The following is a 25,877-nucleotide window of genomic DNA, read 5'->3' as shown; positions in this document are numbered from 1 at the left end:
TGCGACCACCCACTCCCTCACCACCTTCCTCCCCGCGTGTTCCTTTTTTTGTAGGTCTGCTCCTCGCGTGCGCCTTCGTACGCCTACTTCCACACAGCGGCAGCGCCAGCGCGTACACCGAGTTCCTGCCTCCGAGGCGGCAACCTCTTTTTCTTGGTCTCTTTCTCGCATCGCGCCGGATTCGTGATACGGCCCTGCATCTGAGAGGCCAGCTCCCTGAGATGAGAAGGGGGAAATCAAAGAAAGAAAGGAAAAAAAAGAGAAGGAAAAGGCTGGGAAGCCTGAACGAGAGAAAGAAGGAAACCGGTTGCTCGTGCATATTGCCGTTTGTCTGTGCTTGCCGCAGCAAGTTCGCCACCGCTTGCTATATAGCAGCGAGGCAAATGGCTGGCTTTTGGCTGTACGGATACATAGCTCGGCCTAAAGATTGCTCTGCGCGCGGGGCTCTATGCACCGTGGAGGGCGGGGAGCAACAGTCGTTCGTTCAGAACCAGAAACGGAGAAAGAAAGGAGAGAGAGAGAGAGAAGCGGAGAAAATACCGAGGAGAAGGAGGGTGGGCAAGATTGGGATCGTGCGTATAATTTCTCGCTTAGATCGCGTCACGCCCATGGCTTCTTCTTCCCTTAGCCAACGTGCACCCCCTTCATGTGTATTCCTGTCTGTGTCCTTTTTTTATCTTTACGTTTTTGCTTCTCCGGTCCTCTTGTTCCTGCTTTTCCTGCAGTCTCGTTGCTTTGGTAGCCGCTTCGTTTATCCTTCCCCCCGATTTTCCTCGCCTAAATTTGCACGCGGCGTGCTTGCGCGTGCAAGAGAGCGAGCTCTGGTGGACGAGCCTTTCGTTCTCGTCGGGGTCGACCGGTGTGGCCAATAGGAGAGACGTTCGGCTGGCGACTATGGTCACTTAATAAGGAACCCCCCCTGCCCTCCTCTTTTAAAAGAAGGAGGCGGGCGGATCTCCAGGGCGGATCTTACGAGATGCGCGGTCCTTGGCACTGTTTTTCTGTTCTTTTCTTTGAGCCTGTCTCTGCTGCTGCCAGAGCCAGATTCGTCTTGGAGCGGGTCGAGTCCGAGTGTTTAATTTAGCCTCCCGTCTCTCTTCTCCCTCCATGGCAATTTCGTATCTCGATGTTGCTGCCAGGCGGAGTGATGTGCCTGTTTGCTTTGAGGCTCTTAAGGCAGCGCCAAACGTACATCAGTATATTTGTTTGCTTTCACGAAAGTACGTGAGCTTAATTACATCCGTGACGAAACAGGACATGTAAGTCAAATTGTAAACCGTAAGTTCTAGTCGACATGCTGCATCAACAACGACCCCAACCCGTTCCCAATTGCATCCTTGATTAAATAGAAACACTGCGAGTCAAATTCTAGACAGCGGGTACATATCAACATTGTCCGTGTTATCAAGCAATGGCAGCGTTATGAAAGAGCGACTCCTGCCCGTTCTCAGTAATGGCCTCTCATCGACAATGCGTGGATATCAGTCCATTGCTGGTTATTTACAAATCTCCATCCGATGTTATAACTAGTTTTGTATCTAATGAAATTTTGAATACCGTCGTACTGGAATGTCAAAAACACGATACTCACTGAGGCGGTGCTTTGACTGTGCTTCCCTCAGGTGCTCCCAGTGTACCAGCTCATACCAGGATATGCTCTGAAGGCTGGACTTTTGGTAACCCAGATGGAACTCGCCACTGTGGAAAAGGACAGCGTAAAATGTATTTAAAATACGCACCTTTTCATACATTGTTCCCAGTTTTGTCAACGTACTTTTCTGAGAGCTCCCGAACATGTAATGACGCAACATTTGGTCTCTAGGAAACTCATAACATCATCGGCACATCAGTAGTACGTGTCTCGAGATGATACGAACAAAGCCGAAGTAAATGTCGCTGTCACAATACTTGTCCTGTTAAGATCGGATGTGTTACGTTACGTTATCAGGTTAAGCACATGTACTGATCGACGGCTTTCAGTATCTCAATGGGTCGTTTTGAGTAGCTAATGCCAACAATCCAAGGGCTACCCTTATATATGCCCACCTGGGCACTTCGGAGGACGACTGAAATCTCCAGTTAGCAGCATTTTCAGTTGCAATACGTCTCCTTCGATCGTCTTGCGCGAGCAATGGCCGAAAATTAAGTCTGCGGCCTTGTGCTCAGATACGCCGCAGCCGCTAAATGGCAGAGATTCGTGATACAATCAGACGACATCGAAATGGCACTTAAAACATGCGAACACCATAATAGTCTCAAGAGTTTCAAGACATTTACATGAGCGGTCTCCCGACAGCTCAAGTAAAATCTCAGCTTTCCCAGGTCTACAGTGGCACGCCTCGGCGGCAGTGCCCTTCTTTTTTCTTTTTCTTTTTCATATTATGCGGCATCATACATAACGTTGGTGCTAGCAGGTGGAACAGGTTTGTCCTGGTCACAAAGCGAATAAGTAACTAAAGCTACAGAAAGTGTTGAAAAATACTAAAGGGAATCACAGCATTCAACGCACAAGCATCAGAAATGCGTCAAACCATTAAATGTTAACTACGAAAGGATAGTTTGAGAACAAGTATAAACAAGCACAGCTTCCTTGACGATGAGTGTATCAACATAAATACATATCACTAGCTCCACAAGTGACACTCAAGGATACGTAACATACAGCACGTGTAGTCTTTGTTAGTCGAGCATATAATATGCGTGAGTTTAGACGCGATCGTTTACGGCGAGCATCTGACTAATCTTTTGCAGTGCTTCGCAAAGCGACGAGCGATATTCTTTGCAACATCGCAGTTGGTCAACTCACAAGTAATTTTTATTTTCTTTAAGTTTTGCTCTGTAACAATACAGTACTTTCAGATTGTCATACCTCTGCTCTTCAAATTCTAGGTAGAGCTTAGCTGCCCACACACTCTGTTTTTCTTCGCAAACACTCGGCGTCATGCACCTATATCTTAGGCGATAGCAGTCTTATTACATTAGCAATGTGAGGAAGGTAAGTAGCGATCTCCATACGGCCGTACAGAACCAGACATGAATGCGAAGACAAGAATGTGAAGTTGCGCCGCTTATTTGTAACGACACACAACATGAAGAAATACGATCACACAAAGATGATGATGTGTTACGTAACTGCTGTTTTTTTTTATTACATTCAAAAAACAATTGCGACAGCTACGAAAACGTTTTTTGCGATATGTTGCTGATACTGCATAAAGTGGGGCGGGGGCTATAACGGCAACATAATGCATTATTGTCGCCACCTCCTCTGTAAATATTCTTTTTTCTGAAAATAATAAATTCAGTTGCATTTATTCGAGTTTAACTACAATAGATACAGCAGACTTTTGTTTAGTGGAACCCTGTTAAGCTGAATTTTCGGATATGAACGATGTGTAAACATTTGACTGGCTTCCCATTAACCCAATGCAAGAAAAAAAAAACGAATACTACTACAACGCGGAACATGAACTTCCCATTTTCCGCAGCCGCCATTTACGCCTGCTATTCGAAAAGTACCCAATAACAATGATGGCGAAATGTAAGTAGAAGAAGAGACAAGAAAAAAAACTACAGAAATGTGATAACAGGATTTCCCATTCGCATTCAGCGTTGCTTCCTGGTTTTCTCTAGGTTATGCGATGGGGATTGCTTGTGCACCTGCACCTTACCAGCAGGAGAATGCAAGGATACTATAGACAATTCCAAGTTAGCTGGCTGCAGGAGCTTCCATGTTATCTTCTTTTTTTCCTATCTACCTACTTTTTCATTAGGACGAGTCCAATCGGCCACCCGGGATTCGTCGAGCAGGAGCTGGCTTCCCCGTGAATGGAGGCGTAAATTTGTTTTTTTCACGCGCTGCCGCTGCTGCGCGCGCACAAGGCCTGCCACTCACGCAGACCTCCGACCGACGGCCGATCCATTCATACATCGCCGGAAATCGCGGCCGGCGTATCGAAGCCGCCGTGTACGCATACGCACTCGCTACACGCGGACGGCGTAGTAAGCGCGCACGCTTCGGCTTTGATCAAGCGTGCAAGCGCGTGAGCGCACGAAGTCTGCCCACGCGCCCGCAGAGGCGAAGAGTCGCAAGGCCACGACGCCAGTGTTTTTAATGCGCGCACTGCGCACACGCTTTGCCATCCCGGCGCGATCGTGTCGGCGCTTTCATGATGCACGGGAGCATCGTGCAACGTAGACTCACCCCCCCGCCCCCTCCCCCGCGCGTCAGCGCATTATATAGCATCGGCAGGGCGAGAAACGTTGCAACATCCGCCGCGGCAGTGGCGGCGGTAGCGGTGGTCTTCACCGCGCTGCACGTCGTCACGCCGCTTGCCTAAGGTTACAAAGGCACCGCGAGGCGCGCGCAACGAGTACTGCTGCGTAAAGTCCCTTGCTTTAATGCTGTGGCCCAGGGAAGCTCCATCTCCGCGCACAGTACTCGCAGAACGCACCAGAGGTCGCTCCGAATGAGCATGCGCGTGCCTGGCCGCATAATGCTGCGTTCCGGGTAATGCATCCTTCCGTCCAACTCTAACGTCTCGTTACTGGCTAGAGCACAACTCCAGCTCTGTGCGACAATTTTCTCTTTAGCGTAATAGCCAAAGTATATAAGTCGCGTTCAATGCTCCGTGGTTCACCGCTATTCCCACTGGGTCGACAAAAAAAAAAAAAAAAAGACTTTAGGTAGAAGTAAACAGACTTTAAACGGCTTATCCTATTGGTCCTATAAAGTACATTGACTGTAGGGTAGCAAAACCGGTTAGGCTAAACTGGTTAACCTCCCTGCCTTCCTTCTCCACTTTTTCCTTCCTTCCTTCCTTGACTGTGCATAGACGAGTTTGTCATGTAAGGCATAATTAACCCCGGATACTCGTGGAAATCCCATAGGCATAAGTCGACTGTACTCGAAATATATAGAGGCATTGAAACACTGGCTACCCACAATTTTTTTAGGCAAGGCACTTATAAATATCTTTCTTAATGTGCGACAGTAGAAGGATCTCATGCGAGCGGTAAAAATGGCATTATCTTGAAGAGATCTCATGTTTGCTATTTATGCTAGCATCTACTAGGCCACACGTTAACGATCGCCAAAGTCAGGAAAAACCGGCAACTCAATTGATCTGATAGCAGAAGTTCCACACTGTCGTCACTTGTCATGCATGTGTACTGTACAACGCTTCCAAGAACTTTATTCAACACGTGAGAAAAAATCGCCCTCTCTGAATAAATGCAACGTACACGTTGACTTTTCCGTTTCTGAGTCACGATTGCCTGTTGGAAGTTGAAGTCGGCTCGTACACCGGAACTGCACTATTCGTTCTGATGCCACTGTGCTGGATGAACAGTGGCGTCATACCGACCATTTCCAGAAAACGATGTGCGCATTTGTGAACATTTGTACGCAGGGTTCTTCGTCGCTCAAGACTCGGTGATGCTTATGAAAACTATTGTCTCTGGCTTGGTTACATTCTCGTGACCACGTGTGCCTAAACTACCTTGTTTTTTTTTTTGGCAACGTAATTAGCAACTGCACATTAAACAAGTCTATCACACGCTTTCATCTGCGATGTAGTGTGATCTTGAGCTCTAAATCTTAGTCGTAGAATCGGAAGGGCCTTGTACATAAATGAATGAATACCTTACTTTTTCGCTACGTTCTACCTGCTCACTTTCCGTTTCCCTTGCAGAACAAAACAATTGGCAATGTTTATGGCAGCTTTCTGCGCATTTAAACCATTCCTTTCAGCAAATGTAATCGCCGGAAAACCCCAGCCATCTTTTCACGCTCGCATATAGTTATCTTTTCTCAACGCCGCGCAGTCTCTGCGTCCAGAAATTCTAACCTCGGTTGTAAGCACAACAAAGTTTACCTCATAGAATACTCATTGCTGCTCTTAGGAGCGGTTCGCGCCTCAGATAATTAAGTTAGGGCGGTTGAATTGGCAGTTGCCCAAGCGCGGTCACTGTCTTGGCGTCCGCGTAACAGATACCTACATAACTATTTTGCCTCAGGCATACAATCACTTCTCAGAGGACTGCGGGGCAACACGAGTACGAAAGACAGAAGAAACGAAAGCAAGAAAAAAAAAAAAAGCGAGTGGGCGATCTTGAACAAATCACACATCCGGGTACGACTCATGATTCTTGGACGCGGGCCTTCCTCTCACCACTAGATACTCCCTCTGGCACGCATGCGCACTGCATACGTCAGCGTAATTGCGCGTATAAAAGGCGCAGCGCCACTTCGCTCTGCCTTCATGGACGCTAATCGGCGTGAAGGATATTTACTTCCTCAGCCCCGATTCACGCCACCATTCCTGTTTCAGTTGTCGTCTATGTTACTGCACGAATCAAAATGTAAACGTTGAGTAAAATAGATGTGCCAAACGTAAATTTGCCAGTATTCTGAAGGATGGAATTAAAATCTCAGAAAACAAATCACGTTAGGTGGTTGTTAGCCTGTCCCAAAATGCAGTACAGTGCTTGCCTGACCGAGCACGACATTGAGTGACCAGGGCATGGCATTCATAGAACACGGTGGACATGGAGAAAGCTGCTCTATAGCGAAAAGTCACGAACGTGCGACACATCGACATGCTGGCTTACATATCTTGCAGACATTCAATAGATGACAAACATTCGCTATGGTATGCTTATACTGAGGCCTCCACCGTCCAAAAAACGACGTGACAGTAAGCACCGCGTGTGGTCCACTTATACGTGACCCCATATCACTTACCGAACGGTCAGCAGTAGTTGGCTCGCCCAGGCTTTCGTGATTCGAGTACCCCATATTCTTAACAATGAGTAATCATACGTGCTTCTCCCAGAGGTAACGCGTGCGAGAAGCTTGGTACAGTCCACGACCGCGGTTTTTGTTGCAGTTAAATAGATTTAATCCGTTCCCTGCTGTTCGGGTCACATCAGAACGCATTATAACGCTTTACATCAAAGATGACGCAGGCAGCTTCGTACTGGGTTCTGCAGGGCGCGTGGGTATAACACGCCATTATACACTCAGCCACGACCACAACGAGGTTCGATTGCCCCTAATCTGGGCGCGAGCGCGGCGAAGCACTCGCGATTGTGAACATCCGAAGGTGAGGTCGTTACCGTCGTATGTATGTCGAACGCGCCAGCGCTATAATGTACTACGTGAGCGCATTAGCACAGAATACCGCCTTCGTGCCCTCAACTCGTCAGCCGGGCACCAAAATAAGAAAAGAAGAAAAGAATCCGTGCTCATTTTCACGTATGTGCGAGGCTCTCCAAGTTGCCCGTGGCTCGTTCCTTCCCGGCGTCCTTAATGGAAGTCACGTCCGAGCTCTTCGAAGTACTGACCGCGCGCGCACAGATCTCTCGGGATGCTGCGGAGCCCAACTATGCGCCGAATGTGGAGTTGCGCTGGCCGAAATTCGCGTGCATTTGCAAGCCAGTGGTGGTGCATACTCTGGCGTCGCTTCAGGGCGGGTCACTGTGGTCAGGCAATCCGTTTGTGGGCCGAGTCGGCGGTATACACTCATCGGTGCGTATATACCTTGCTTTCCTTCGCTCTGGTCGCGGGTTTGCAACCCTTCTTTCTCACTCCCTCCCGGGGGCCCGTGTTTACTGCCGGCCGCCAGGTGCATCGCTCGCCGGTTGTTACGCGTACGGTTTTTTCATAAAGGCGCCCCAGCGGCCTTGTAGGTGCGTAGCGCTCATTAGCGGGAGGAAGGTACAGAGGAGGTCGGAGTCTGCGGCTTTCAAAAACGTCGGGGCGGCGCGGAGCGCATCGGGCCGATGACGAGATGCGAAACTTCCTCCTTCGTGCGCGCCTCAAAGGCCGGCCGAATCATCCGTGACCGGGGCTTGTCCATTTGTCAATGTCCACCGCCGAGCGGCTACACGTATACGCACAGCCCTCTTCAAGATTCTCCGGCATCAAGCTGCCGCTCTTCAAAGCGTCCCCGCCTTCCTTCATTCTTTTATTTTTTTTTTGTTTTTTCCTGGTTCAGACTCCTCTCTGGTTTGCCCGGCGTATCGCGTCCACTAAGTGGCCGGAGCGAAATGGGCATCGCTTACACGCGTCGTTCGCTCGGAGCGCCAGAAATGGAGCTTCGACAGCGCCTCCTGGTGTGCAGCTTGGCAGAAGTATCTCCTTTCCGGCTGCGAGTCATAGATATACGTACATGCTGTGTGTGTCTAAGGACAGATTGGCGATGAAGACGCATTTAGAGGCCGGCCGATGAATCTAAGCCCGCTTGCTTGTGCTCCAATTTCGGCTCATCTGTGATCCGCGCTCACCGTGTTCTCCGCTGACAGCCGGCGTGTCTTATTTAAGCGGAGGCCGTCTTTAGCGAGCATTACAAATGCGAGGCTATATTGCACGGTTTCTCGGCTATCGGTCCTTGCAAGTCAGCAAGCTGTCTTGTTGATTTTTCTTTGAGGGCGTAACGGGAATTTCGACTGATGGCAACCTGACGTTTTATCCTTATGCCTTTGTGTTTAAAGCGAAGCGTGAATTGCCAGCTTTGGGAATCACTGGGAAATGATATGAAGCAGAATTCAGGGGCGAATTGTAAAGATCAGGCACTGTGCCCAAAGTACAAATACCAAACTGCATGTTCGCCTGAGCAACATCGACAGATTGTCGAATTAGTTTATCTCAGGACACTTGCTTTCCTAAACACTTTGTGTTTAGAAATTCAAAGGTATTTGCCCATATTAACAACCACGGACAGCAATAGCGAGCGGCTGCAACAAAACTATGAGAGCTCGTAAGAAATAATGACATGCCTGAGCCCGCATATCAAATGTTCAGCGCGGCATATCGGCAATGTAAGTAATCACAGGAGGTAACAGAACACGGGATCCGAGCTACAAAAAAAAGGAGGGGATGCACACTTCATCTTAGTTAGTGCCAGCGTTCTAAAATAAAAATTTTCATTCAACACTCAAACGTTGTACCAAGTATATAGGATCATTGCACGCCTACATTCCTGGCTGCATGGTGAGGTCGCGAGGAAATTAATGTTCTTGCCAAGTTCACTCTCCCGAGAGGTTTAGCGGTCGGCTGTGCGCTGTCACGCTGTTCCCGGCACTGTTCGAGCCAGCTTGAAGGCTAGAATATTTTCATTCATGGCATCAGAATATTTTTTCTCGCTACTACGGAAAGGAGGCCGTTGATGCCAAAATGTAAAGGCGCCCTTCAATTGCTTCATGCCATCACTTAACCAACTCCCTCAAATTCAGCACGCCGCGATCAATCGGCACACGTCAGGACTCGGCGAGCACCGGCTTTCTTGACGAAACAATTACGCATCTCCAGGAGTAACGACACGCCACTGCTGTCCACGCGCAGCGTTCCTCGCATACACAGGGTCACGCGGTGTAAAGATCGCGCACGTCGCAAGACATGCATCGCCTTAGAGATCCAGGCACCGCCTTCCAGGGTGCCGCAGCAAGCTCCGTGATTCGCGGAGGATTAACCGGACACGCTCGGAACAATGGACGTGCGCCTGATGAAAAAAGCGATGCTCATCATCGAGACCGAGCAGGCTGCAAGAGTGGAGTATAGATGCGATACCCGTGGAGGACTGTAGGGGAACGAGGACGAGTGAAAATAGAATAATAATGAGAAGAAGACGGCGTGGCTAGTTCTTTTTGGCGTGCTCCCGGAGCACGTCCTCCCTCATATCCGGGAGCGCGCTTTCTCGCGAACGGTGCGCGTGCTGCCAACATGGCGGCCGCGTTCCGTCATGCCGCGTCACGAGAGAACGCGGCCGTTGCAGGGTGCAGTGTGCTGTATTGCTCGGTAGTACGCGTCGCTTAGAAGCCGCTGTCAGCCGTAAGGCGTCTGCTGAGCCTCAATTAAGGAAGTACAAGGCGGGTGGGGGGGTGGGGAGTTGAAAACTGCGGTATCTGCTCCTGCGGCCTGCAGAAGATTGTGAAATGCGCATTCTGGGCAGCCATTCCGGGGCTCGTTGATGTGGACACTTTGAAACTATAGTCCTGAGCACGGGCTGGTACGTGTCATCTTCTAACGGCGGACGCTACGGCTTCTTTTTGCATCGGCGAAAGCCACGGGATGACACCAAATCCTAGCAAGACTTGTGTCCATAGCAACACAGAAACTTAAAGTGATCAACAGCCATCGATGAAGGAAAACATCAAGCTGGAGCCACGCTTTCGATTAGAGGACTCGGTGCTATCGTCGAGTTGTTAGCCCTGAGGAAGACAGGTCGGGTTTTCGAAGCCTCGGTCCCAGCCTTGGACATGCCTCATTCGACCCCGTAACGTGGCCAAGGCGATTCATGTCACGAGTTCTGTGTCTGTGTTAGTGCATCAATTGCTCCCGAAAGTAGGGCTTTACTGCGACAGCAGCTGGCAACTCGGAGACACGTCATATACGCCAGCGCTCCTGAACCATAACGGTAGCCTCAGTGTACAGCTCAGACGCGAAAACTCCCATTAGCGACATTGACCCTTCGTGCATATTTAACACCTGTGAAATCTTCTTTAACACGCACCTTTAGATCAATCTTCTTCGGTAGGGGTTCCCTGCACGAACAGCTCCGTAAATGCTGCCCCCTATTGAGAAGTTGCACGAACCGATAAGACGTGAGCCTGAGACTTCTATCGGGTCAAGAATAGTAGTGCGTCGAAGTATTCAGGGCGCATGTTCATCCCAGTGCTTTTACACAGACATCTGACACCCGAATAATACAGCAACGTGAGGGCACTGCAGGTACACACGTTCACGTTACCGATACACAAGGGCCCGCACGCTGGTGCCTTTCGCACGCATTTCGATCTGACGCTGGCGTTAATGAGAACGCTTTAAATGCACCCTTCTTTCTTTCCTTCAACCGTGATCCGAAAAAGGCACGCTCCCCTACGGGCTCCCATTAGCAAGATCGGCACGGGTCATCGGACACAAGTAGTGCGCCCCATGTTAATGTGCCAAGGAGAAGTCGAAATGGGTTCGTGGCCGGCTCCAGACTCGCGTTCTAATTGCGTCACGCCAGACGCTAACCGTTACTCCGGGCTGGCACTACGGGCATACGCTGCACAAAGAACGCACTTGAGAGAACGGTATCGCGGGGTGCCTATAGTGTAGCGCACGTGCGCGTCGGTTGACTCGATATGATTTACAGCGCGTAGCTCCCGGCGGCGTTTGGAGCCAAAATCGTGAGCACCCGCTTCTGTTTTCCTGGTGCAACGAGCGCATACTCGGCTGGTTCGGGATGGATCCTGCGTCGAACAAGTTTGGTCACCGCTGAGGAACGCCCCTGCGGGCAAAGTGGGCCTGGACGACGAGCTATAGCAGGGAGCTAGCTGATCACGATCTGGGAAAGGCAATCATCACGACGAAGCACCATATAGAGGTGCACGGTCAAAGAGCGTGCCCGTCGTAGCCGCGCGAAGTAGCCAGTTTAGCAGCGGGCTTCTCCTCCTCCGGCGTCGGCAATGCCAGTGCTACCGTCCACTACCGCGTACGCACACGAAGGATATCTAGCCCGAGAAGGGTGCCTTGGCTCGGCGAGTGTAGATAGGCGTGCTAGCACGGACGGAGCAAATCTACGATGAGGAGCTGCGCCATCGAGAATGCTGCTCGTTTGTGCAATGGAGATCGATCATTAGGTGCACTGACACATTATATATATATATACATATATATATATATATATATATATATATATATATATATATATATATATATATATATAGATATCGTAATGGTCGCGCATGTCTCAATCATGTTACCGCTGAATCGCCACTCGATTTTTGTCCTGAAGCGCTCAAGGTACGTGATGTGAACGACTATACTTGTCAGACTGCTGAGACATTGTGAAATGCAGCGAGAATCACTTTTATAGACTAAAACATGCCACGACTCCACGTGCGGGTGTGAGGGACTTAGTTCTTCCCGCGGCAACACTCGATATTCAGGGGAGAAGTGCTTAGCCTTCTCCTGAAGCTTCTTAAATATGGCTAGCTTATCGGCGAGTATTAGCGCTTATCTGTATCTGTAACTGAACGTCACCAATCGCTTGAGGTCGTTGGTATAAACGCTACGTGGTTACGGCGTAAACTTGGTGGAGCAGAAGAATTTCACCTATCTTTCACCTTGCTTGTCTGTCATGGAATAGCATTATCGACAACGGGCATGCTCACGCTCCGTTCAGCCCACATGGCTTTATTTAGTTCCACACCAGAACGGATGATAGGCCGAAGCAATTGATACCTTGTCTTTGCAAGGCCAGCATCATCCTGCTTAGTCCTCTCCCCCCTCCTCTTCCTTGAACACACTTTATTAGACTGTATTTTGCATTAAACTGCGGCTTTAACATTTTCCTTAGGCGACTGACAAGTGCGCAGAGATCTCCGTGATAAACCACGCAGCATAAGTTGTCGCGTACTTCTTTGATTAACATATAGGTCGACGTTTAAATAATTCTGTTGCCGGACCAAAAGTGGCCGAACGAGGGAAAAGCTGCTGCTAGCAAACAAGGCTTTCAGCGATGACAAACACTCGTTATTCTCCTTAAAATCCTGCACAAATCTGTACGTTCTTGCTACACAAGCAACGTCGACTTCGGGCCTTGCTGAAACCCATAGTCGTGAGATTTGGCCTCCGCCTTTGGTCACACAAGGCGACGGCATTCGTGCAGTATATGTCTTCGAACGTACCTCAGAAAAAAAAAAGTGTAGCGCATTCCAGAAGATAGCAACAAACGAAACATGTGTCTCGAATGAGAGACGGCGTAAGAAAACAGGCCTTCATCAACAAGATTCTGATCAGTAACTTCAGTTCGCTGAACTAGCGCAAATAGAGGACCAGGACAAAAAAACCCTGACACAGGACTTTAGGTCATTACATCTGAGCCAGGTGTTTCTTAGACTCCCGTTTGCACGTCACTTTTGAATTTAGACAGAGCGAAAGTTCTACAAGGCCAACCGAACATTGTCGGGCCCACGTCATCGAAGGCACACTGACGCGCTCCCACTACACGGATCTGTATGGGTCTGCAGCCCGTCGAGCATTCAACGCCCACTCGTCACTCCGCTAGCCATTCGCACAATTCCTCGCTCGAGAGGTGAATCGTAAATGAGGTACCTACAGTTGGATGTAGTCTTTGTGGGACGTCAGAGAGACAAAACAGTGTCCTCCATTTCCTGAAGTGCCACGCGCTCAAACTAAACTCTCAGCTATACAAATATTCTTCAATTGCGCTCTTCCAGCGGCGTCAACTCGGTCCGCACGCCGCTAATTACGTCCCGTAACTCACAGCTCACGTTCTGGCGGTAGCGCCGCTAACGCGAAGCGGACGTGGCCCGTAAATCTTGCCGCCAATGGGAATGCCTCGTCGGCGACCCTCTTCTCAAATGCAAATCACTTCCTCTTACACGCAAGCAACACACAGCGGGAAGCACAATGGCACGCCACCCACCTCATCCACACACACCTAGGCTACCTTTTTTTTTTCTTGAGGACGGTGCGCGGCTGGCGTTCGCACTTTAAAAGAAGCCCTCCCCCCACCCCTCCCCCCTCCCCGAAATGTCGGTGGACCCGCGCGACACACTGTAACAGAGCGCAGCTGCCGCTACTCCCACTTTTTATGGGGTTTCTAGGTGCGCTGCCCTGGCCCGTGTGCGAGGCACGGGTACGCCGTGCGCAGTTGCTCGCTTGTGCAGCTTCTGCGCCGCGATGCGCTCGCAGCCATTATTGCGGCTGCGAACCAGAGAATCACGAGTCGGCGTTTCTTAGAAAGCGGCCAGGGAGTGCGCAGGCGTCCGTATACGCTCCGTACGGAGTCAGCTAAAGAAGTAGAGAGACTAAGGACAACGAAGAAAACGCGGAAATTCTCTATGCGCAAGAAAGAAAAAGAAGAGACGTAGAAAGGCGAGCATAAAAGGTGGTTGGCATGTCCTACGCCACGAAAACGAAACGTCCCACTGAAGCTGACATAAAGCTGAACGAAAATGCGAAACCTTAGGCTTGAGTGAGCGATGAATGAGCAGTCATGAACCTGAAGATGTTATGATGACACCATAATACTTATTTACGTTACTTCTGGAATATCAAACGCATGCACTTTCCCTTTTGCGCATGTCGCCAATGAGACGTTTGGAAGAATGCACGTGAAGCGGAATGCCATCTTCGCCAAGAACTTCTTTTCGATTAAACGTACGTTTTGAGGATATATATGCGAGAATTACCTAAGTTACAGACAAAAGGAGGAAGAGTGACCGACGAAAGGACGCCATGAACGTGAACGCACGTAAAGCAAAGCTGCATTAAAGTAGAACGTTATGGTTATACAATATATATATATATATATATATATATACGCCTTGTTCTAATTTTATCAAAGTTACATAAGCAGTGGCATGAGCTTTAAAGTAGTATATCTTGTCAAACCTTCTGCGTCAATTCGGCCTATAAACGCCTGTCTCCATGAGTGCTCGTCCGACCTTCTTGTTTATTTTACCACATGTCTACTGACCGAAACCACAACCAACCGCTGTGTCGTATCGTTTCCTTTATCCTATAGATTGTACGCATCCACGCTCCTCCGTGACAAGTGCTAGAATTGCGCTTCTGGCATGCGCGCTGTGGAATGTGCGCTGAATTAGGCGTGAAACTAACGAAAGTTGAACGGTCGTATCGTTAGTACGGAAAAGAAAAATTAAAATGAAGAGTATCTGAGAGTGCATGCAATTTTCAGAGCGGCGCGAAGCCACAGCAGCACGTAGAGAATAATTCTTGCGTGGAAACTGTCAGCTTCGAGGTACGTGTTGTGTGCAGCAGAGGAATCTGACTTAATGCACCGAGTGCTTCCCAGTTGATTTGCTCGCTTCCTAGTTGTCTTCGTCGCCGTAATTCGAGAACCCCAAATAACTATTAAACGGCCGCAGCAACGACAAAATTGAAAACGGGACGAGAGCTTTCTTTCTCTCTTATCCTGTCGGTCCCGTTTACACGACTGACTGCCACAGAACTTCGCATTCGTTCACGTTTAATGTCACGCGCAAAAACGCGGCTCCCAGGAACGTATCTCCTCCGTTTTCGGCGCATTAATGAAATCTTGCAAAACATTTCCTGGGTATGCGGTGCATTGTCGGGCTCAAGTGCCGCGGCCTCCGTTATCATTTATTTATTTTTTATTCGTGAACCCTTCGCGATGCTACTGTAAATGAGACCACCTTTCCTCGGACTTCCGCAGGCTGCTCCTATTCTACGCTGAATTCCCTGCTTTCTGCTGCCTCCGCATTTTAGTGCAAGCGGAAGCACAGCCGTGTCGAAAAGCGCATGACGTCTGCGGTAGTCCGGAAGCGAGAACGCGCTTTGATTCGCTGCAGTTGTAATTGTGTTACGTGGTCGCCCTCTGCTGTTCTTTTTTTTTTTCATGTTTCCACAAGACTACTCTCACAGCTCTCAAGGAAACACGTTCTTTCTATCACCTCAATGACAAGATTGCTTTATCCAGCTGGTATTCCTCTTTTTCATGCTTTTTACAACCAGTCATTCTTTAAACGGCATTTCCCACAGGAATGCAGACGCCTGAATCCGCGAACTATGCGATGAATCCAGGGGCTGCATGTATAACCATTCCCCTCCTCAGGGAAACAGCCACTGCCAGTTCACAACGAAGAGGACAGCGCGGTCGTGCCATCCTCCCTTTATTTCGTCCGCTTTCCAGGTAGCGCTGCTTAATATATACTGATTATGCGCCAACAAGAACAGCTACAAGAACCACAACGAAGAATTTGTAGTATACTTGTGAAGAATGCAACAACAGGCAGTATTGTTCTCGCAGAATTGTCTTTACTCTTTCTCAAAGCTTAATTGCGGCATGAAACGTGGGTGTCACAGATAACCTCTTTCTCGAGGTTGTTTGCTTCCCAAGTCTTTCTGCATCCATGACGCGCATGACAGCTGTGAGAAGAGCTTCAGTAGTAGATATCGCAATCCCTTCTTCGGTTTTACAGCAATTACAGTGGACTAAAACATCATACAAACAAACAAACAAACAAACAAACACAAAACGGTGTCCGTGGGCGCTTGAAAAATCTGCGCCACTATACACGTGATTCCGAGACGACATCTGAGAATGCAGGTACTTCAATTCCAGTGGCTCCAGCGGTTTCTGGAGCAACCTCAATTGCACCAATAACTGGGATCTTTTGTAACAGCGTTCAATCGCATTTCATGGGTGATCAATTGCGACGTAAGGAGAAAACGCACTTGTCACGAACGTCGCCCAGAGTTGCATATAGTTCCGCACCAATAATGCTATACGAAACACTGACGCTAGCGTCTGCTGCGTGGCTGTCCAGCCCGCGATGGCATGATTGGTGGTACAGAGATATGGCTTGCCCATTATTCTTTTAGTTTCAAACTGGACGTGTAACTTGCTAGTCAGTATCTAGATTCGGAGTAGTAAACGCTTGAATCTACATAAATTTATTTATGCTCTAGAAGTAAGATAGCACAAGCAATTACAGCTCCAACATAGTTGTCCCGAACTCGACTGTGATACAGCGCATTGTCGAGTTGGCGAACTAATGGCAGCACTGGTTTCGATTGATGTGGCAATATCTGACAATTAAAATACCACCTACAGCGCAATGGCACCAACCTGGGTCCCAAATAACCTCGGTGGCGGCCAAAATTAGCTTAGCAAGCTCCCTTCTAGGAAAGCTAGCTTTAAGAGAAAAAAAAAACGTTGACCGCTTGAATGACGCGAACAAAAAAAAAAGGCAGCATTGTTCTTTGCCATATGATTCGGTACAAAAATACTGTGAAGTACGTCTACTGCCAATTGTCCTAGAATAATTTCAGCGGCGGGTTTCTCTCCGGCGATGCGAGTATTCCCTTTGGCGTGCGCTGAGGCGAAGACAACACGCCGATGTGCGGGTACTCACTTCCTGTCCAGGTGTAGGAACTTCATGTCCATGGAGTGTATGGAAGTGAACACGGACGTGGATCCCTGGACGACGCACTCTCGCGTCTCAGGCATGGCGACGGGAGTGCACGTGGCCAAGAACACGGGCTCGTTGCGGCTGCACAGCGGCAGGTAGGACACGAAGTGGCCCTGCACCAGGACCACCTGCGGGAATCAAGCAAAAGACGCGGCGTTCAACAAACGACAGCGCAAACAAGGCTGAAATGCAGCTGCCCGTGTGAAACGCGAGGTTGACCTCGTTTATGCGCGCACGAAAGGGATCCCGTTACTTATTGCACCTGATTCAATGCTATAGACGCGCACAGGAGCGTCAACAGCGCTGCTCTTCGACACAGTTGCATCCTACTGAAACGTTAACTTTGTCGTTCCAGTAATTAATCAAGCCTTCCGTGTAATGCTTACGTAATATACGCCAATTCCATATAAATTCCGCTAAATTTCCGTAGTAATCGTACGGAAAATATATACAGTTATCGGAGTGCATGCGGAATGTTTCAGGATATATGCATTTCCTTTGCCGAGACACTTGGAAACGTTGCATAAACTTAGGAATAAGCAATTCAACAGTAGCCGATCCACAGGCAGGCTGTATGGACGCTCTCACGTGGGCTCAAATGAATGTAGGACTCGCAAAGCTATCATGCAACCCGTCACGCACGCTGAAAATGCGTCAACAAACACTCCGGTACGAGTGAAAGTGGTGCTCTTTGCCTCAAGTAAGTAAAAACACGACATGCAAAAAGGCGCGCAAGAAAGTGGCGTAGGCAATACAGCACTGCGCAAAACAAGCAATCGTAAAAAACCAGTGTCCCCAACAACGTGTTGCTTACAATGGGTCAGTAGCCGCCACAAACGTATAGAAACGAGCTTATTAACGGCCGTCATTCAGCGCTTTGAACACGCTACAGATGCTTCGACAAACACTGTTCGCCACGCGAGATTGAAACCGCAGCACTTAATAATAAGAAGAAGACGAATGTGCGCGGTTCCGACGACAAGGGTCATTGGGGGCAGCCGAGCGGAACAGAGGACGATACGCGGAACGCCTCTCCATTTCTGCACTCGCTCGTACGCAGAAGCGAAACGAAACGCGGCTGTGAATAAGAGTGGCTCCGGATGGCCGATGCATCTCAGCCGGTGAAGAAGAGCAGCGCTCCTCTTCCTTCCCCTCTCGAGAACGAGAAATCAATGCCGTCTTAGCCGGAGGGGCGGGGATGACGCGAACAGAAGAGGCAGCAGACGACTAACAGAAGAGCGGCAGAAAGAAGATTGTTTCGTTCCCAGGGATGGAAACGGCAGGACTATAGGGCCAAGGGAGAAATCCTGGCGTGTACAAAAGAGTTTCTTCCTTTTCTTCTCATTTTTAGAAAAGCAAATCGCGCACCGTCTTTTGATTGTCTTTTCTTTTTGGGGGTGCGGCAGGGTCATCTGTACGCCGTTCTCACTACCCCAGTCCGAGTAGACGGCATCGCTCGTCCCGCCCTCCCCTTTGGCCCATAGAACAGGCATGTGCTACAGGCATTGTTGCTTGTCGTCTGCCGAGAGCAACCGCTGATCGTTTCGTCGGAATCATCTGGTGTTTCTCTCTTGCTGGTATTGAACCGTACGGACTCATTTCTTGTGCGCGGAATGCATCGTTGACTGCTCTGAAGTCCGGATGTGAACGCTCTATCGCTCTGCCTCTGTTGGCGATGCCCGGTTGTTGTGTATACTGCAAGTGCCTGGCAAGGAAACACGGCGTCTATTACGTACCGGTTGAATATTCTCGTAGTATTTTGCGTAGCCGCTGAACGTCTCCACCGGCATAGCAGAAGATCCTGTTTATATTTGGACCTGCCATTGCGCGTGCGGCTAAGTAGTAGTTTTGTTTGCTATACTTTCGGAGGTTCGGCATTTCATAAGTGCTTTCAGTGTAAACTGATGGTGAACTTACGAAACAAGGTTAGCATCATTAGGAATTAGGTTTGTGTCACTTCTCTTCGATATATGCTCCTCTATTTAGGTTTGTTCCGTGTGCCCATATTCATAGATCTTAAAGTGAAAAATGTCTATGTTGTTGACTGCTAATGTATACACAGTACCAGATAATGTCGCAGTCGTCGTGGAGGATTCAATATTTTTACAGAAACGCGGCGGTGGCGTTAAGCTTTAGGGCGTGTTTTAGGAACCGGAAAGCTGTGAGGCCAGGTAGCTCGCTTTGAGCCGTTGTCGATCTAAACATTCCAAGTGCAGCCATGGCTGTCTTTCAAGTGCACTCGTGCCCACTAACTACCTCAATGACGAGTTCCTCGAACCCACGCTAAGCTACACCTGTAATTGCTATGCGACCGCAGTTCTTTGTTCCTGCCGAGAAAACCGGCCATTCACCACCCTTGCAGCCCCGTATAGCGTAGCGCGCAAGCGTCGAAGCCTCTGCTTTCCATTTCTTCGTATTGCGAAAGATTTCACCCCTCCGCCCCTACAACGAGAAACCCGCCGTGTGTGGGTTGTGACTATACGGTAACAAAAAGAAGTGACGTCAGTCCCACGTACGCGCTCGCGCGTCTTCCACTTGAAAGAACCACGGCAAGAAGACGACAAGACGTGCGATGGCAGGGCAGAAAACATGACGGTGCGCATCCGCCGAGGTTCCCACTTTCCGCTTCTTCCATTGTCGAGGCGTGGATATGGCAGGGGTTGTGGAGGGAAAACGAGCTTTCAATCACCCTCGGACCGCAAGCGTCGGTTGTGATGCGCCCATCATCTATCGTGTTCGTCTGTCCTTTTCTCTCTCTCTCTATTTTTTTTACTTTTGTGTATATCGTCAGCGTGCTTGTGGATGCTTGGAGTTGGAAAGGGCCATCTTTATAGCGATTGTGGCTCGCTAGGTCATAATACAATATCTAACTGCTCTCTAGCGGCCTACATGGTATGTATATATTAAACAATTTCACATAAAATGTCCATTTTGATATGACTGTTGTCAGGATGTAGATATATCTGCAGATATTTTTTTTTTTTATCATGGACCTCTATGTTTCCCACTGACTCCTCGGCCTGTAGTTTCCTATTGTAACATTTTACATTCTCAGAAATCAATTATACCATTTTTGAAATGCCCTAGAAACAAAGTTTTTTTGGCTACATAAGTAAAACCCGTGATTTCCTCTATATTATTTTATATATCACTTGACACCGCCTCGGGAATGATTGCACGAATGATTGCAAGTCTTGGCATTTTCAAATTATCAACGTCAGTAATGACAGTACCTTCTCATGCAGCCGTGATAAATCCCGTTTCTTCAGACCGGAGGGCTTGTTGAAGTAGGTTGCCAGTATACAGGGTGTTTCAGCGAACACTCAAAATTTTTTAAAGGTTGCCTATGGCAGAGAGAACAATTATAGTTCATGAGGTGGTCTACTCGAAGAGGGGGTACTTGCACAAGAAACTAAAATGCATAATCGACTGATTAGCAGAAATTCCCTCATGAACTTTTTAACTCGTTACCTTATGGCCCATATTACAATTTACAAATTCTAGCCGTTGAATCCACAAGGCGGATCCACTTGAAACGAATCTTCAGGATGACACGAGCTTTGAGATATTAATTCCCGAACTGTGCGGATAAATGCATTGGCGTTCCAGTCACTTTATTACCAAAACGTCGTTTTACCCATTGAAGCACAAAGCTAACTGTAATGCCAATGCATTTCTCCGCGAAGTTCGGGAATCAATATGTCGAAACTGGTGCCATCTTAAGAATTCGTTCCAAGTGCATGGTTCCGCCTTGCGACCTCTCCGGCTATACAACTTGTAAATTGCATTATGTGTCGCCAGCTAATTCTCTGAAAACTTAATTAGTGATCTTTTTAATTAGTCGATTATGCATTTCATGCTTTTCGTGCAAGTAATGTCCGCCTCTTGGAGTAGACGAGCTCATGAACGGTGCTCTGAACGAAAGGCAGCCTTTCAAAATTTCGAAAGCGTTCGCCTAAACACCCTGCACACATTTTGAAACAGTATACCGAAACGTACACCTCGGCTGTTTTGATGTGTGCTACTTGGAAAGCGTTGTGATGCTTGAAACATAGCTACTGTTCCACTTGCATACAAGCGCCGCAGCAATAAACAAAATGACTGACTATTTCGCAATAGGCTTTGTGATTCAAAATATAAAACGCGTTCTTCGTTCGACGCATTCGTGAATTTGCAAAGCATCCTTTTTTCCCTTAAGTGCATCGTTTGCCATTGGCCGGCCGCTTTCTATAACTATACGTCCAGCATCAGCATTGGTTTCGATTTGCTCCGAAGAATTCTAACGTAACAGCTCCTTGCAAATTGCGCCTCAGATCTGTAAGACGCTTCGAAACAACGAATTCACACAGAAGTTGCCACTGCTTAGCGAAGCGTCACAGAAGCGCCCGCCTGCCACGGGAAATCCCGGCTACCGCGATGTGTGCCGCTTCCGCGAACGTATACCTCGGCGGGTGGCTTCAATGGAGTTGTCAGTGAACTTGGCGCCTCCGTGCGCGGAGGGTCACGCATTCTATAGTGCAACAGTACACGGGCACGCCACTTCACGCACCCTAATTCGTGGAGCTTCCTTGTGGTCAACCTCGTTTACGCGGTTGGAAGCGAAAGCAAGGAAATCGAAGTGGTAACGAATGCGATAGGGCGTGCCTTTTGCACGGCGGCCGCAGAGAACGTTGCCGTAAGCTGATGCAACAGTGAGTGAGTGAGCAATAGCGTTTGAGCTGCGATGACGCGAAACACGTTGCTAGAGGCTACGGTGCGTTGTCATTCGAGTACCCGGGAAAGTCGGAGGACGGAGACATAATTGTGTGGCGGTGACGCTAATGCAGGGTATTTTTTGCGTACGCGGATTAGAAAGAATGCGACGATCCAGAAACTGACGTATGCAAACAAAGCGGATACAGGGTATGTACTTGTTTAGCATGCTATTTTGAACTGAGAACTGCATTTTTATTTCCTTCTGTAGTTTTGTTAACTTTTCTGGCCTTGCTCCATCCCCCTGTGCAGCGTAACCAATAGGACACCTAATCTGGTTAACCTCTCTGGCGTTCACCTCTTCCTTCCTTCCTTGAATTGCGACAATTCCAGTAAAGCATTCGGCGTTGCTCACTCAGCAGGGCTATCCAGATAATTCTTAGGCGTGGGATTGTCCTGCTGGTATGCGGTTTCCTTCTGACGTCATTTTTTTTTTCAACACGCAGTGCAATACTTCGCTGTGTGTGGAGGCGTACGGTTAGTCGTTTCATTATTAATGTTCCCACGTGTACTTTCGTTTCACAATAACGGCAGCTGAGCGAGCCATAACGGCTGAAATGTTCAATCTGCTCGTTTACTGTGTTGTTTTACGGCGAATCTAAGGAGGTCGAAGCACTTCGTGTAGCATTACAGAAAATTACACACAGTATACAAAGGTGCTCTAAAAATTCTGTCTGGCAAAACAATCAACGGCGCCTTCTTCTTCCTCTTTTTCTTGTGCTTGTTTCTTTCAGTCCGTTGCAACTTTGTGGCACTGCAAGTACTGTCCCCCGATCTCTTTCTGCCAAATCTCACATTTGCAGTAGGTGTTAAAATGCCCGCACGCTTCAAATAAGGCATATCGATTCCCTCAGACATGCGCAAAGAATACGTCCCGCTGCAACGGGGCTCGTCACGTGCCGATACAAACGCACTGCTCTGTCGAGGACAGCAAGTGTCCCTGTATCCCGACTACACTCAATCGCCTGCACCGCGAAGTGCACACACGAGAAGGCGAGGACGCACCTTCTGGTCGCCGAAGCGCATCTGACGCCGTGCGTTGCGCGACACGTTCATGCGGCACAGAAAGAGCCTCGTGTCCGGCTCGTGGTGCAGGACCCCCAGGGGATTCGGGCTCCGCATCAGCTCCGCCTGGATGGCCTGGTGGTCTTGCTTCTCAATGATGTCGTACACGCTGTCGCCGTGGATCAGCAGGTCCTCCTGCGAAACGGACACGCCAGAATGTAAAAATGGGTCTACAAGCATGACACGACGTCGTGTATGAAGTTCATTTCATTCGTAAAGAGCGTTAGCTGTTCTGATGCCGCGATCGATAGCAGTGCGTACTGGTGCACTCTGTGTTCAATAAAGATTAACGTTAAAGACTTCAATATGTAAATTTCATGCGCCTCGGGTTACAATTTGTATACGTGCGTGTCGAGACCTGATACTTCGACGTGCCAAGTATGTGAAAAGCTTTACGTATCGCACAAGTCAATGCTTCCGCTTCCGATTACCAGCGGAACCGTCATGACGTCTTGGGAAAATATCCAACAGGCTGCGTGCCTATCTCACAGGTCGAAATGTGCGGTGGCCTCCTTGAGTCCTGATAACGCGTCGAGCAATAAAGAAACTTGTAGGTACGAAGTAATATGCACCTTCTTGACACAGCAGGACCCGAAGGCCTTTTTGCTGTCGGAGAGCACGCAAATAATTTCAGCTAGGCAAGACTACACGCAGCAGTAATGACGTGCCGATTATAATCTCGGAATTATTTACTAGATATTCCCTTATTTAAGCGTTCAGTGGCAATACATGCTGGAGAAATTCACAAGAAAAGGAAACAGGTCAACTAGTACGTTCAAGATAAGATGTATAATCGGCACAAGGCCAACTAGTAGTGCCAGTATCCGTATACTTGAATCTCATTCTGAAACCACAATAAATGCAACCAATAGATGATGCACAGTTCGGTAGCTTAAGTACAAGAACGTTTAATTATAGACAGTCATTTGGTCGTGGCCAGTGAAACACTTAAAACAGAACCGTACCTTAATCTGGTGCAAACATTTCACGTAAAGCTTGACTTAAGGTATGTAAAGGTGTTTCAGTAATGACATATTGCATAGTTTATTTAAGCAGGTTGCCTGAGCAAGCGATCCGAATAGCTTGACGAAAGTGTTTGACGACTGCAATATTTTCTGCCGTTCGTTTTGGGCAATCCGACGCTTTGTTGTACAATGATCCTTGCTTATTTTCTTATTTATTTTGTACACTTCCACAAGGCGTCCGATCGTATTGCAAGAGGTGGGCTTCTTTTTTTTTTTTTCGTGCATTTTTGCTCTCTTTCTAGCAATTTTAGTCGCCTTTCGACAATACTTCTTGTAAAAGAGCGCCGTTCAATATCGATGGTTTATTTATCTTCTTCTCCTTTGTGTAAAAGTCACTTTTCTTTCGTATGGCAATGCAAAGACCATACTCTCCTCTTTGTCTTTGACTCCTCTGGATCGTGGCCGAGCCCTGTTAGCTATAATCTATGCCATATCCTTGGTTCTTTCTGCCTGCTCATAACTTTTGACAAATTGCTAGCGAGTAATTCAACTTCTCAGTGAAGAATTGCGTTCTCCGAGCCGATCCCATGCGTGCCTAAACCTACAAGGCAATATGCACACGCGCACTGGAACGAGGACGCGTTATCTGCACTCCGGCCCGCGTTCATTTTTCGCGCAGAGACAACTGCACCGCTTCACTCGGGGTTGGTTTGTTCTATCTCCCGGCTGCATCTCGTACGCGCTTAACGATCCTGCGGGCAGCAGTTGCAGCAGCACTCAGCGAATAGGGGGCGTGAGTGAGCGAGCGAGCAGAGCAACCTCGGCCGGCAGCCGCGTACCCCTTGCTTTTCGATGACTGCGGGGCAGGAGCAGATACGCTAGTAGCCCGTACGCGGCGTAGGCAACGCGCACGAAGCTGTCCACCCATTTGTTTGCACTTGGAAATTTCGCCGGCAGCAAGGTGTCTAGGCGCTCGACCGTGCTGTAGTACAGCAACATCCCCGACATGTGTTTACGGCGGCGACAAGTTTGACTCTGTGTGTGGAAACCTTGTTCGTCGTCTGCACTGCTGGGTCAATGGCGAAGTGGCATTGCCCAAATCGGGCCTGAACGCGGACACGCGCAGGCATGAGAGAGAGGAAGACAAGAGAAGAAATCAACTATAGAAGCAGATCAGCACTGCAATTTGGTAATTCACTCATCGCCATCGATACGAAAACCCGGTGAAGTCAGCTGCTTCATGTGATTTCAGCACTCCCCTCAAACAAAAAAAAAAACAGACCGTTTTGTCCTACTGTAACCGAGTACAACCTCATTCCAACTACTTTTCCTTGTGCTATACACGGGAATCACACGAATGACAGCAGGAAAGGCACTACGTGCACTACTTATATTCCGAGAAAACTTTCTGTCGCGAGATTTAAGTCTGAAATTAGAAATGTTCGCCGCAGAAGCCCAGAAGCTCACAAGAACTATTACAATATGTATGGTGTTGTCGTTTGCATTGCTCAAACAGCTTTCCCTATCAATATCTATGCTGCAGAGACATGCGCTTGAAGCATTCAATCGTCGTTCGAAGATACAAACTCGGGGCACTCCTGTAGACGCACCGCACCTCTCCGGGCGTAAGGAACCGGCTCTGCAGAGGTCATAATTCTTTCCCAAGAACGACTGTCGCCCGATGTTCAACACTGGTCCCCGGAGTACATGCGGGCCGCTTATCTGCTGCTAACTCAATTACCAGTTCTGCGCAGCTGCCCCTCAGCGAGCTGCAGCGCGTTGTTCCCGTGTGCGCCCGGCTTTCGCACGCACACGTGTACGTGCCCACTACTTGCGCAGCCTTGGCACGCAGCCAGTGCCTCCTAATTAACGCCCCTGCGCTCATTACAGACTTTCGTCGTATTGTTTCTCTTCGCGCGGCGCAATAGAAATATAAAGATAAGAAAAAAAAGAACGAGATTGCCTAATTGCTAACCACCTTTTATTTTTCCCCGTTTTTATACCGACCTGCAGCCTGACTCTGTAGGCGTAGCCTTCGGCGTGGGAGGGGATGCTTTGCCTTGTAACGCGCATTGCCAAGTTAGCCTATACAGTGCGAGCTGCGACGCGAAAATCGCCCTT

At 48.6% G+C, this 25,877-nt stretch overlaps 1 protein-coding gene across 1 annotated transcript in view; it reads right to left on the bottom strand.

Moving 5' to 3' along the window:
* The window catches only part of dysf (neuronal PAS domain protein dysfusion), a 167,807-nt gene that overhangs the window by 9,416 nt on the left and 132,514 nt on the right, over positions 1-25,877 (bottom strand). The window contains exons 5-7 of the mRNA XM_050181366.3: positions 22,732-22,926; positions 16,918-17,102; positions 1,592-1,698 (exon numbers count right to left, since the gene is read on the bottom strand). Coding sequence (XP_050037323.1) covers positions 1,592-1,698; positions 16,918-17,102; positions 22,732-22,926 — 487 coding nt within the window. The remainder of the gene's footprint in view (positions 1-1,591; positions 1,699-16,917; positions 17,103-22,731; positions 22,927-25,877) is intronic.

Source organism: Dermacentor andersoni, chromosome 7 (assembly GCF_023375885.2).
Source record: "Dermacentor andersoni chromosome 7, qqDerAnde1_hic_scaffold, whole genome shotgun sequence".
Lineage (NCBI taxonomy): Eukaryota > Metazoa > Arthropoda > Arachnida > Ixodida > Ixodidae > Dermacentor > Dermacentor andersoni.
This window is presented reverse-complemented; position numbering and strand designations above follow the sequence as displayed.